Here is a 14,914-nt window from a genome sequence, read left to right as displayed (position 1 = left end):
GGGAACTTTCATTTTGACTAAAGGCCAGTCCCTGACAATCTGTTCAACAGAGGCAAAGGTATGACTTTGGGCTATATACTGTGAAGTTAAGTCAACTTAAAATGACAGTTAAGCTCTTCCTCACAAAGCCATAGATGTCATGTGTTAACTGAGCATAGCACACCAGTTCATCTGTCTCACTCTGTCTGAGAGACCAATTTGAATGTCCCTGTTCTCTGTTTCGTATGAACTTCCCGTTGTCTTTTGAACAGTGCACTATGACGGTTAAATATAACAGGTGTCTTTTAAAGTCAACTGCACATATTCAAAGGTGCTCAACATCACTGTGACAAAAAGTTTTGCATTTTATGTTAATTTGTTGACTACATTTCATCAGTTTGGAATTAAATATTTATCTTCTTTGTATAGCCAGCACATGACTGTCTTTGCTACCTCAGTAATGCATAGCTTTCCTAATGACCAGCTATTAAATCTCTCAAAGCATAAACATTGTTGTTATGCTCACATACGCTACGGTACTCTTCTACAATCATAATACACAATATAGACAAAAGTATCCAGACATAGCTCTTTAGGGGGCTGTTTTTCAGGGTTTGGACTCAGCCCCTTACTTCTGGTGAAGGGAAATCTTAATGCTTCAGCATACCAAGACATTTTGGACAATGCTATGCTTCCAACTTTGTGGCAACAGTTTGGGGACGGTCCTTTTCTATTCCAGTATGACTGTGTCCCAGTGCACAAACCAAAGTCCATAAAGACATGGCTGGATGAGTTTGGTGTGGAGGAACTTGACTGGCCTACATAGAGCCCTGACCTCAACCCCATCCAACACCTTTGGGATGAACTGGAACAAAGGCTGCCAGCCGTCCATCAGCGTCTGACCTCACAAATGCTCTACTGCCTGAATGGGCAAAAATTCCCACAGAAACACTCCAGAATCTTGTGGAAAGCCGTTGCAGAAGAGCGGAAGCTGTCAAAGCTGCAAAGCTATCTATGTATTTAGAATGCAATGTCATTAAAGTCCCCGTTGGTGTAATAATCAGTTGTCCCAATACCTTTGTCTACATAGTGTGATTTTTATACTGAAGAACATACAAAGGGAGGCAAACATCTTCACCACTATCACTCACAGTGCGCCACCCCTGCCACTGACTTGGTTTGGTTCAGCTGACAGTGTACAGGTGCACACAAGATTACAATGAACACATTATATATGTACTACAAAACAATAAATGTGTCCAACATTGAAATTACAACATCTAGTGGCAAACAGTAGACCTGCACCCTAAAATGTAGGGGCAACACCCCCCCAAAACGAACGGGTCGAACAGCCAGACTGCGTCTGCGTGGCATCGTCATGAAACCAAAACACGATTTTTAAGAGTTTACACACAAATAGGGATCAGTTGCAAAAATGAGTATGATTATGACAGTATTTGATAATTGGTCTAATAAGTTCTTTAAGGATAAAACCCCAAAATAAATTCAAAATGACACAAAAAAAACAAACAGAAAAAAACAAAGTAAATACACATAATTGTTAAGGTGGAAGGAGTGAATGCTTGGAATTTTTGCTAAATAACTGACTCTTAAGAGCAATCATTTATCACAAGTGCTATTTACTATCAATTAATTAACCGGATCATTTAAACTCAAGTTTTCTTAATAAAACAAGCACTACCTGTCTTAAGATGGCTTCCAAACATGGCATACACAGTGACATATTCATTAAACGGCAGGAAATGATTTTTAGGAGGTTAAAAGACACCAAAATGAAGGAACTTGCATCACCTTATGCAGGAAACAGCTGCAAGATGGCATTGAATATCAGCTTCCCCAAAAACATCTTTATTAGCACATGATGGGCATACTTTTGTCAGAGTGTGACAGAGGAGACTGAGAGCAACACAGCCCTGTTATCATAAACAATGTATACATAACAATACAGCATATGTGAGTATGTGTGTAATGGATTAAGCTGTGTGGCAACTCGGGGTGTAAATCCATGAAAAGATGCATAGCCTGCCAACACATTTTCTGAAGTTCGTTTGGGCTCACATTTGCATTTAGACTATGCATGATTCACCCTTTCCACAGCGACATAGAAACTCTTCTTGTCATCCAAACTGTGCCAGCCAATTGGTCCAATCTCACAATCTGCACAGATGAGGTACTTGATTCTCCCCACGTTGTTAGTGAAACCCACATTCTCGAAAGTGTACATGTCGTCCACAAACCAGTGGGAGGTCAGAGTGTCCCCGTCCACTGACCCCTCTGTGTTGCTGAGGCCGGTCTTTTTCCGCATGGATGGTAGGAACAGCTAGTGGGAGAAAATACAGTCTCAGATGACAAGAAACACTTCTAATGGAACTGAAAATCAGTAGTGCGATACTTTGGACTTAGTATATACATGAAAAGGTTGCCATGTTGGGATATCAGTCTCTGCATATAGTTAGACCTAGCTGGAACAAAGGTGAAGTGAAAATAAGACTGCATCACTTTGGTCCTGAGAAACCTCTACCGACTACCTACTCCTTCCTGCATAAAGGATACTCCTCCTGGTACAGAGAGTTCTAAATGGCCTTATTTCTCATTATATATTATGTAGTTTGTGTATATTTAAGTACATTACTTGAGTGAATTTGTATAGCTGCATTGTAACCCTGTTTTAAACATCCTCTACAGTGGTGATTCTCAAAGTGAGGTCCAGTGACCACCAGGGGTCCTTGATGAGGTTCCAGGAGGTACCCACCAAAATGTGGAATCAGAATCAGAATCAGAATTCCTTTATTTATCCCTGAAGGGAAATTCTTTTTCTTACAGACATTGCACTTGCAGTATTCCCGACCAAGAAAGGTGAAAAGTATAAAAATAGGATAAACAAAACAAGATAAGTGTAAATCGAAAATCTTTTCACTAATTCTCAGTATAATTCCATTCATTAGTGACGCAAGGACAGAATGTATGACAATTTGGTCATGGATTTCATTTGTAGATATTCAGTAACAAAAGCAAATTCTCATCTGATGGGGAACCCTGAGACAAAATGTTGTCAAATCTTACATTTTTCTTGATCCATCAGTTCAGTCAGTGAAAAACACTGTCGCTTTGGTACAAAGCAACATTTGCAAACTCTGTCAGTCTGCTAACATGAGGCCATTGCCTTATGTCAGATGTCATACCTCTTTCTCTGCAAACACAGCCATCCCCGGACATAACACCTTGGATCCGCAGCGCTGACACACTACAGACTTGCTGTTTTTGCCGTCCTCAGAAACCAAGTCCGACCGATCCGTGCTTTCTTTGGACTGTTGATCGTTGTCCATCTCTAACCCTGACAAACAGCAAATACAGCAAATTCACTTTGATGTGCTTGCACCAAAGGCGTAGGACACAGGATCTTTCACCAGTCCAAACGGACTGAATCAAAGAAGGCAATTAACCGTAAAAGCTAACTAGCTTCTGCTAATTTAGAACGCTATCAAGAAAGCTGGGACACACACACACACTGAATACACCGGAATTACGAGCATTCGGAACCTCTCGAGTGCGGAAGTACATGAAAAAGAAACTCACTGCTTACTTTTTTCATAATATATGAAACATCAGTTATGGCAGTCTCTACGTAGTCTTAAATAGCTAACTACATAAACAGAATGATCGTTAAAAAACTATAACACTCACACTAATTGTAAGCCTTGCCCCTTGCATTCACGCTGATGTCTATGCTAACACTGATAATAAGACAAATAACTATATTACACATTCACCAAAGTTAGATACACACATTTGAAAAAAATCAAATAAAATGTACCTAAATGTACAAGATAAACAGTGTTGAACAGCAGAGTAAAACCGTGAAACAGGTCAGCTAAAGCTAGACTAGCATACTAGCTGTCTTGAAGTTTACCAGCCGCTAAATGCTCTCGTTCTGAAACATACGGCTGTGCCTTGGTTCCGACTTAAACAGGTAGGTAGATTGTACATTCTACTCATTAAAATGTAACAACGTTTGAAAAGTAATGCAAGTGTGTGTGGCATGTGTGGTTGCTTGAAAAATAATTGTGACTAAGCCAACATTAGTAACAGTTTTATAATAGATCAACAAATTGTGAATTGTTTTGAATTGGTTTATTGTACATTTAATCCTTTACATAATAATACAAAATTATGATGTAAAAATGTTATAGATTAAAATAAAATTTAAATGTTCCAGCAGGAAATAAACAAACTACCGTTAAGGTAAACTATAACATAGTTAAGTAGCAACTAGTAATGAACATATTAATGCATGAATAATTACAATCCAATACTACAACATACATTATTTGAAATATGCCATTCTGAATAATGTGTAGTTTTATTTTTGCTACTTTAGGGAGATTTTGCTGCGAATACTTAAGTACTCTTATTCAAATATTTTTTTTAAATTCATAACTTTTTTAGTATTGCGCAGTGTGGTATTAATATTTCACGTTAATACATTATCTGAGTACTTCTTCTTCTTCTTCTTCACCCCGGAATGTTTTTGTTTTTTTTTCCGATGGTCGCGTGACAGAAACGTCATCAACACGTTCACTCGCACGCTGCGGGTCCTCCGGACGTTATGGGCTCATTCGGACATTACACGGATTTTATACGGGGCAAGGTCCGTTTAAAGCAGGGTATGTTTTACGATCTTTCAGACAATGTTCTGTTAGATACAGTGAAAACATTTCCATTGACAGAGTATGAGAAAAGAAGTACGTGAGTGTGTTAGAGGAGTGAACAGCATCCATCAGTCAATCAAAATTTATTCCTAAAGCACTTTCCAAACAAACGAATGACAAATGCAGGATGTTATAAGTGATAAAAGAACAATAAAAGATGGGTGGTTAAAATAATAAAAGATAGATAACACATGTAAATAATACAATAAAATGATAAAACAACAATAAAAATAAGAAATACTACACGGAATAATAATACTAATTTGAATACTGTAGCAAAATGCTAATTCAACGGAATAATGATTGCCAGAATGTGGATAGAACAAAAAATGAATAAAATACATTATTGTGATGAGAAATAAAATAAGTATAAATAATAAACCATAAAACAATACATAAAGGCCAGACTAAATTCATGGGTTTTTAGTTTCCGTTTAACAATATCACTATTTTCAGTTCTTTTCTAGTCTTCTGGATGGCTCTTACTTGCACATAACAGCTGACAGCATCATCAAATGTTGTCTTTTCTGCTTTTCGGAACAGCCAAGAGAAAAACCACTGGATCTGAGAGGCCTTCCTGGTTCATACACCTGAGAGGCAGTCTGGTGCAAAGCCCTGGAGGGCATACAAACTAATTCATTGTTTAAAATCATAATCTTCTACTATTTGTTGATTTAGGTTAAAAAAAATGCTAATACAGCTCAGGATGCAGCAAAAATCCCAACTTTTTACATTTTAAAATATTTAAACAAATGTGAAGCCATGAAGAAGAAATGTTATCTGAGTGCTTGTTAATTATGACCTGTTTATAATCCTGATAATCTAGCATGTTGATTAATTTAGATTATGTGATTATGTACCAATTATTTCAGCAACAGAACACAGAGGGGAACATTTTCTAATATTGGAGATTATTACAGCTGTGAAAACATTCCCCTCATCACTGCACTCACTGATCTCCGTTCTCAGGTAAGTGATGAGGAGCTTCATAAACATGCAAACTGTTGCTCTGTTACTCTGTACGCCATTTGAACTGTTTTAACTATAGAGCACTAATTTAAATGCCACTTTGAGATGCTGAAAATTTTGTGATGAGTGATGAGCAGCAGTGATGAGCAGCAGACCAGGACTCCTGTTGTCCTCACAGATGCTTACTGCTGAAACCTGAATGTGCACTTGACACAACTGGACACCATGTTTGTACATGTGGAAAAAAATTTATTCCAATAATTTTCCAAGATTACCATTAATAAATATTTATGTTTACATTTCAGTGAAATGTATGATGTATCACTTTCTACACAGTACGTTACACAAAATCAAGAATACACGTTCTTTTAGTCTTTGTAATAAAGCTTGAATAAGTCGATCTAGAAAAAGGAGTCTTAAACAGCAGTTGATACAACCTATTGATGGGTTTGTAAGTTCAATAGTGATTCGATTGTATATATGGCAAGGAAAACAAGAAAAGTTAACATCTGGAATCAGTGAAGCTCCCTTTACTGTTAAGATAGGCCGTTTCCTTAAAAACATTTCCATTGGCCTAAGGCACAGGAATACTAAAAGTTTATATCAATCATACATAACACATTTTAAACCCCATACTGTAATCTAAAGTTTTGAATTTAATAGTTTATGCTAAGGTGCATTTGATATCTACACCTCTTGTTGCATCTGAAATCTAGCACACACAAAAAAAGGTTCTCTAGCTGACAAAACACTTTTTTCAGTTATCCTGATCTGTACATTGTGCGCAGCCCAGGAACTCTAGAAATAGAAATGAATCAATGATGTGTTGTCTGACTGAAAAATGATGGCGACAAATTCCTTTAACTTGAACGATTTAAGCATCTCAGCCTAACCTGAACTGAGCTCATATATCTTCGCACAGTCGCAGCTTGTCTGTGCCATCATGTTATTTAAAAATCATTTGTTTGCAACTTTTGTCAATTAAAAACAGTGCATCAAAGTGCAAAGGAACTTTTCAATGTGAAGTTAAGTTAATCAACTGAAATATTCACTTGAAGTATTCAGCCTTTTAATTTTGGGAAGACCTCTGATTAGCAATACAGCTTGTCTTACTAAGCAACATCTACAGACCACACTGGTAGGATTTAAGCTGTATGTTCCTGTATTTTAGATTGTGTTGGAATTTTAGAGTATTCACTGGGCCTCAGAGTATACATCATGTTTTATTGCAGACCAGACATGTGGTGGTCTTCCATGTTTTAACAGACAGCTTCGCAATCAGTGTCAGTAAAATAAAAAAAAAATCATCTGGTGACACCCATACACAAAACGTGTATACTTTCCTCATCCTCATAGGAATATGTGCTCAGGCCCTTCAGCAACCTAACCGGTCCTGTTCTGCTCCACACCGACCTCTACACCAACTCCTGCTGGACAGTACGTTCATCTTCTAACCTCTATGGAGACTGGTGAGGAGGAAAGGAATGGTTTACAGTATGTGTCCTCTGCACATACACACATGTAATACTCTCTGTACCCTTTATGCAACAGTGACAGACTATGGAGAGGTTGGGCCACTAGTTAGCTTTACAGAAGTAATCATCAGTTACAAGAATATAGCATTTTGGTTAAAATCCCATTTTGACCTTACTTGAAAACACAGACTTCAAGCTTAACAATAACTAAAGAAATAGTGCCTGCTGAGGATTCCCTCCATAGTTCAATGGCTAGTTAATGCTACTTTACTGGAGCAAAAAAGAGCCAAACAGAAAGTCTACCAAAACCCAAGCAAGATGTTTGCAAATCAGAAGTACAGAAGGAGCAATAAGTGACTATATATTGAATTCCAGCAGCATTTTAAGTGTGTGTGTGTGTGTGTGTGTGTGTGTGTGTGTGTGTGTGGTGTTCGTGAGGCTATAAAGAAAAGTATGAGTAAGTCACAGTCAGGCCCCTCAGAGTAGTGAGTCGTCTGTGCATCCTCCCTCAAGGCCATAGCGGAACTCCTGCAGGTTGGAAACCCCATAGAAATGAATGAACGCCGCTGCCACGACCAGGACATGAAAGATCTGATGAGAATGGAACTAGAAAGAGTGAAAGAGATGCGTAAGTATTGGTTTCACTCATTATCATTTGCATGTGTTTGTTCAAGCATTGGAGAAAAAAAAAAATTGACATATGCTCAACTGAAAAGTGTGCAAAGATCATACATTTAAGGTTCTACTTCATCAACTTAAGTGATTTTTGTTAATATTTTCTTATTCTGAATTAGATGTCAGCAACAAATTTCAATCAAGTTGGGGCAGAAGCCACAAAAAACCGTGAAAGTTGATGAATGTTCAATATGTACCTGTTGGGAACATTCCACAGGTAAACAGGTTCAAGTTATAATGCATTATCAAGTTACTGTACGTAATGTCGACACATAAAAAACTTACCCAGATGTCACACTTGCCAGGAAAATAGCGCTCAGGGATCCTGGCTGCATACAGACCAGCACCAGTGATATACATGGCCCCCATCAGGTAAAACCAACCCATCTGGCCGACTGTGGTGGCCTTAACAAAGCCCTCTTCAATGGTGAAGTGCATGGTGGGAACAATGCCGCTCAGTCCAAGACCCATGAACACTCCTAAGAGAAGAATTGGACTCGAGTTACTGTGTGTAATTCTGAAAAAGTCCACATCTACATTTGTAAATGTTACAAGACAAGAAATCTTTAGAAAATCATTTTAAACATGCAAACAAAGCTTCACAGTCATTCATAACTGCAGCATGTTAACAATGACTCCTCTGCATTTAAGAGTTTGATCTGCAAGGCAACGAAAAGGCGACACAGACAAATGTGTGATAAAATTATAAAACTCTAAATTAAAGAGAAAACGCCGTATTTAAAAAGGTGTGTAGGTTAGCACCTGCTCTCGTAGGTCTGTGACGAGGTGTAGAGAAACGGTCCCACTGTGCCACTATGATGGCAGCAATGCCAAGAACACATACAATGGTGAGGTAGATAAGTCGAGGCTGAGGGGAACAATAGAACGAGTAGTACAGCCAGGGCACGAAGGAGCCCATGATGAGGAGGGCAATGCCCGAGTAGTCAAGCCTGAAGAGAGGGACACAGAGACAGACAGTTTTTATGTATTTATAAACACGTTGTGGATTTTCACACCGAAATCAACATCACCTGACAGTCGATTTCTAAGTCATTTAAATGCACTAACGCATAAGACATGGACACAGTAACATAAAGTAAACAGTAGAGTATTTTTGACACTTTAGATGGTACACGATTCAGCCTAAATTAAGTTGATTCTACAGCAGTCTGCCAGAGTAAAGCTGCATTAATCACAGATCAGTTTAAAGCTCTTCATATTGCCCCACAAAAATGACTGAGCTGCTGTTAAGTGCAGTTAAAATACAGACAGGAAGTGTCATGGGTCAATTTCCCAACCCTTTGGTTAATGGATGAGACACAATTTTGTTTCCTTCTTTTAAATTTACAGTTCGTTGTCTTTAAATTACTGTAGCAATTACACATTAGAGCCAGAAACATTTTGCGAAGAAATTAAAAAGTCGGAATCTAATCTCCGAGGACCATAAGGAGAGAAATCACCTTATTCAGCAATTCCAACACTGTAAATTCTTGAAATAAATCAAATTCAATAATACAGATTTCTGCAGCATCATGTGATCATGAACTATGGCCCATTCTCCCCTGAATAATGCCTGTGGGGATATTCCTGCAGTGAACTCTAGATGGCAAGCTGGAGCTGCACGTCCAGCAAGAAGACACATGCAACTGTCTGTTAGTCTAAAAAAAGGAAAAGACTTTGACAGTTACAAATTATTCCTTCAAGAGATGCATGGCACGTATATGAGAAACAATGTTTGACAGTACGAGCCCTTACTTGGAGAAGGTGCGAGACACTTTCTCAGAGTGGCAGTAGACTGTATGAAAAAGCCAGGAGAAGCTGAGGCAGAGCACTGCACCCAGGAAGAACATCCCAAACACCACTTTCTCTTGCAGCGGGGCCATAAAATAGATGTTGGGCCGCAGCATGGTTAACGTGCCCAGACAGAGGAACAAAATCAACCCTGAGGGGAAAAAACAGGACAGTTTTACTAATAACTAACAAGAGAAGAGACCAAAGCTAACCGAAGTCATTTAACTAATGTGTGGCTGTAAAAAAAATAGAATATGCTGCTAAAACCCCATATTCAACAATTTTAGGAATACTATGTAAGGTCTTTTATTTTCACCTAACAGGTGAGTCCAGATGTTTCCTGTCTCAGTGTGAATTCTGAAGATGCTTCCAAAACACGCCCGGAAAGAGGGCATAGGAGGCCGATGTCCATGCAGGAGGTAATCGTTGTCCTTAAGCCACTCTGGTAGGACATGAAAGGGGATGACCCTCCAACGACCCTCCCACACCTAAAAAAGCAAAAACAGTGTTCATTCACAGACACATTCATTACTAATTACTATAATGAACGTCTCAAACTCAAATCCTGTGAGGCTGACACAGACACTAATATTTTTCAATAGACAATTATTTCACATGCAGTTTAAATATATGAAGAGGTAAAATGCTGATAATCGGTACTGAAATTTAAGTAAAATATACATGATGTATTTAAAAGGGAATTAGGATATTTTTAAACCTATATTTACATGTTTTGGTCTGTAAATGGTTCATGCATTCAATAGATCACCTCAGCTACAATGGCTGCAACGTAATCCTTTGGGGCAACTCCAACCATCAAAGTTATTTCCACTAAACTACTAAATTAGTTTTTTTTTTTTGCCACTCACAGCCTGAGATCGTGTCTGACAACATTACAAAAAGAGACCTACAGAGACCTTTTTGTTGAAAAAATAAACAGAAACAGTACTCAGGGAAAAGTCACGCTGCAGGAAGACTATTTACGTGACTGAGTAACAATCTCAGTGGGCGAGTGGCAAAAAAAAGAACTTTAAGTAGACGTTGCTTCCTTTGGGTTTTCTTTGAAGTGGCCCAAAGGATTACACTGCAGCCACTACAGTCGTGTTGCAGCTGTCAGGTGGGGCGACTGCTCTGCCGAACCAGTTCCACAACTTCTGCTAAGTTTGAACCATTTACACACCAAAATAAGATAACATAGGGTTTATGGTTAAAAATACATGAATTCCCCTTTGAGATGGAGGAAGTTGGCCTGATCTTTTTAGTCTGAGTTCTTCTCAATCAATCTATATGTACATGTGTTTTGATGCTTTATTGACAAATAAGTTTTTGTTGTTGTTGCTGTAGTAAACTGACCTTGTCTCCCATGGTGACATGCGTGTCTTATACAACACACATATCCCATGTCTGATGCACAATCATAAAAACACCTACATGTGACTCACTCTAATTACACAGCAGTCACAGGTTAATCTCTGGTTGTTGCTGTTCACCCAGATCTGTAACTGTGTGTCCATTAAGCTCACTCCTGAACCACACAATCTGTTAGACCTGCTAACCACCTGTGAGATGGACAGGGTGTTGACTTTCAGCACATTATGCAACAATGCATTATTTATGCTGGTTCGACATAAGATTAGCCAACCAACATGTAGCAATCTAGGGTTGTACCGAAGACTATTTTTAGTGCTTAAAGGTTTCAATGAGAAACACTTGGAAATATTCAAAGCTTCACACAGTCATATCTTCACATTATGATTAGTATCAGATGGGTTGCGGGCAGGTGAACGGATTGGGCATTGGTTTCCATGGCAATGACCAAAGCATTGAAGTATTCAAGTCAGCCCTATACAAATCACAATCAACTTTGCTGGATTATGAAGAGATTAGCTAACAGTTGAAAAAAACCACTGTATTTATAATAACTATATCAATACCGACATTCATCCCTTCATTCTAAAACTGAGCTTGAAGGGGGAAGTAGAGCCAGATAGGATAAAATGTACTTCACATCTACTTGAAGCACAGGTCCCTGAAAAGAATCAAATGTTCTCTGGTAGTTAAACCAAGTAAAATCTGTAAACCTATACAAGTTTCGCATTTAACAAAATGAAAAGACAATTTTACCTTATGTACAAACTCCTCCATCTTCTCCATGGCATGGTGAGCCTGGAGTGGTAAGGTCAGCACTTCTCCCACCTCATCATCATCCTCTTCCTCATCAGCAAGCATCGTGGCTCCCTTTAGAGAAATCACAAGAGAAGACTGAAGCTACTGAACCACAGAAATTTTTCTCTGGGAGATGCGCGAAAGAGTCCTACCTCTGGATGGACACCTTTAGATGCTGCTTGTCGGCCCCCTCCCTCCTTCAGAAGTGGCCCCAGCTCCATCAACTCAACATCTGGGACATGGCAGTCCTCAGAGATCCGGCAGTCTGCATCACTTGCAGACCCGTTTCGGCCTGACATAGGGAGACTGCCTGATGACCCACTCACAGTCTCTGTATTCAGCTTCAGACGGTAGAGGTGGTTCAATTTCCTCCTGGGCAACCAGAATCACAATCAAGTTTAGACTAGAAATTTGACTCCAGCCCTCAGTTACTCTCAATAAACTCTGCAAAGAACACATTTATGGGAAGACACAAATATAGACATTGAGCTAAACGTAGATAATCAAACACAAAACAAAGAGTATCTAAACACAAGTCAGATTGTTACTATGTTTTGTATATACAAGGTTGTGTGTAAAAGTGCACGGCAAAGTGAAAAAGCTTGAATAAATATTATATAAGCAATAATGCACAATATATCATTGGCCATTGTATTATTGGCTGATAACTGATTTTTAACTAAATTTCGCTATTGATATTACTCCCACAATGGAATTTCACCTGATAAATGTGTCCCATAACAGAGTAGTTTTACAAAAGCTGCAGAATAGGGATTTCACCTGAAACCTGGTTCTGAAAGGTAATAAAATCTCAAAGTCCGTTCTTTTCAGTTTTTTTCCTAAAATTCATAAATGCCAGTCAATAACGAGAGGAGGTCCTACGTTAATTATCTTACATATTTAAGAAACAATTTTTAGGTTATATTGGCACATGCAAGTTTACAATAATTACATCTATTTACTATATGAACGGTGAAGGCGCTCTAGCATAGAATAGGCTGTGCGAGTGGGAAAGTAAACTTAATCTAAAAACTTTGTCTTTATCATATTATTATCAGCCTCACTTAACATGTTGGTCCTGAAATACCACACTGGTTTCAAGTTGTTGCATATCATGACTGTATGTACAATCTGCATAGAACCTACATATGACAATGAAAGAATATTATTCACATGCTGTTGCAATCTTTTATTACGCACTATTGTTTTTCTCCTTAATTCAACTGGCTGTTGATTAATCTGCATGTCATATGAAATCTTTTTTTAACAATCAGACATGCACAAAAAATAAACCAACGCATAACTTACACTGATCTATGTTACCAGCCAAAATAATCGGTCGATATCGGTTATAGTAGTATAATACTTAAGATACAAGACAGACTGCTGACATTTGATACAGAGCTGGGGGTGACAACACAAACAAAACGTTTAACAAAGTTAATGCTTAGCAAATCCCGTAGGACTGCTGTTGATTAGCACCGTGTCAGACGGAACATGGGACTACAAAATGTAAACATCCGCAAGATAGTGACGGCTTCACGTAAATTCGTCGTATCTTTACAGTTCAGTACATTTCATCTGAACAGACACTAATACGTTGTAAGTTAGCAGGTCACGGATCGCTCACATATCAGCTTGCTAACGTTAGCTAGCTGAGCTGCTAACCAGTCGAGAAGGCGACACTGCTATTTGAATTAACTTGCTAGCAGGAAAACAAAAGTCTTCATGGCAACACCAACATATAACGCTATCTAGACAGTCTATTCTATAGAGATCTGCTATAGCTATTTAATTTAATGGGAATAAGTTACCTGACAAGGTAGTGTTCTAACCAGGAAGGTGAATTGTTTATCGATACGCGAAACACAATCCTTTCCGGAAGTTGAGATCCCTTCCGCAAACCGAATCCTTGTCATTTTTCCAAAATAAAAGCTCCTCACGTAATTCTCTCAACATCTTTGAACACTTGGACCAACAAAAGTCTTAATTTGTTTATATTTATTTCAAAAAGAATTCACAACATGTAAATAGGGAAATAATGTTATAGATATTTTTGGAAAACGTATAGCTTTGTTGCATGCGTGTTCAGCCAAGGATGGGTTAAATGCAGAGGAAAAATTCAGTTTATGTAGAAATATGCTGCCAAATACAGCTGTTTCTAAACATATATATATATATACATATATATATATATGTATATATATATTTAAAATGTGTCACAAATTGTGTTTTTATTTATTTTTATTAAAGAATGTAAGACCAGAACAACAAACAAACAAACAAACAAACATTGTCTACCCAATGCATTTTAATGGAATAGTTTTCAGAGACAGAAAGCACAGTATGACCACATCTTGTACATCAGATCTATTTTAAATGCACCAAGGTCAGAAATACTGTGCATGGTGATTTAATAATGGAGTGAGCAACTTGGGGATATAATTAACGGTGAAAGTCACAAAAACAGAAAAGAGGCTGATATGTGCAGATCGACAATGCAGAGAATTAGAAAAAACTTATGGGGTTGGATAAAAGCCTCTATTCTCACAGCCTGTCATCACAGATGGCTGCAACTAGTACAATAATGAAGGATTTTCTGGAAGAAAAGCAACCATCTTCACTGCTCAGACATTACTGTTTCATGTTGAGTATCACAGGGTAAAAATTACAGAACGTACTGTGTCAAAGGAATCAGGTGTGACAGACAATGAATTTTGTTTTACATTTAAAAATAAAAAACAAACCTAACCATAAATAACCAAATGCATAAATGTTCAATATCAAATACAGTTGAATTCAGTGTGTCTCAGGTTACTTGGCAATTTGCACCAAACATTTCCTCAGCCTGGCAACAGTTGTCAAAAGCTTCCCCAAAACAACTCATTATATAACTAATTGCCTCATTTCCATCAAGCCTTCTCTTGAATACATAATCACCTTCGTTAAGTACACACCTATGTGCACATCTTGCAAAACCAGGTGGAGAATCCAATATTAAAGCTCAGCATAATCAATAGGCCTTTCCACAGCAGACATTTTAACTTGTGTTATTAATAACATTAAGGTTGGCTCTGTTCTGAAAGGGAATCAGCTCAGTGGAATTCAGCCATTCACTTCCTTTTTATC

General features: G+C 38.1%; 2 protein-coding genes across 3 annotated transcripts; both read right to left on the bottom strand.

The window, feature by feature from the left end:
- Positions 1-1,827: 1,827 nt before the first annotated feature.
- Positions 1,828-3,962, bottom strand: rabif (RAB interacting factor). 2 transcript variants are annotated; one of them, XM_046384154.1, is made up of 4 exons: positions 3,815-3,914; positions 3,685-3,734; positions 3,183-3,334; positions 1,828-2,320 (listed from the first exon to the last, which is right to left on the bottom strand). In XM_046384154.1, exons 3-4 carry the CDS (start codon positions 3,324-3,326, stop codon positions 2,072-2,074), a joined length of 393 nt encoding a protein of 130 aa, XP_046240110.1. In that variant the 5' UTR covers positions 3,327-3,334; positions 3,685-3,734; positions 3,815-3,914; the 3' UTR covers positions 1,828-2,071. The 2 variants fall into 2 exon arrangements, with proteins under 2 accessions (XP_046240110.1, XP_046240109.1); XM_046384153.1 differs by lacking the exon at positions 3,685-3,734 and having other exon boundaries at positions 3,815-3,962.
- Positions 3,963-5,906: 1,944 nt separating this feature from the next.
- Positions 5,907-13,717, bottom strand: adipor1a (adiponectin receptor 1a). Its single transcript, XM_046384134.1, has 8 exons — positions 13,600-13,717; positions 11,938-12,157; positions 11,744-11,857; positions 9,936-10,107; positions 9,584-9,770; positions 8,591-8,778; positions 8,114-8,307; positions 5,907-7,759 (listed from the first exon to the last, which is right to left on the bottom strand). Exons 2-8 carry the CDS (start codon positions 12,082-12,084, stop codon positions 7,631-7,633), a joined length of 1,131 nt encoding a protein of 376 aa, XP_046240090.1. The 5' UTR covers positions 12,085-12,157; positions 13,600-13,717; the 3' UTR covers positions 5,907-7,630.
- Between the last annotated feature and the right edge of the window lie 1,197 nt (positions 13,718-14,914).

This window comes from Scatophagus argus, chromosome 3 (assembly GCF_020382885.2).
Source record: "Scatophagus argus isolate fScaArg1 chromosome 3, fScaArg1.pri, whole genome shotgun sequence".
NCBI lineage: Eukaryota > Metazoa > Chordata > Actinopteri > Scatophagidae > Scatophagus > Scatophagus argus.
This window is presented reverse-complemented; position numbering and strand designations above follow the sequence as displayed.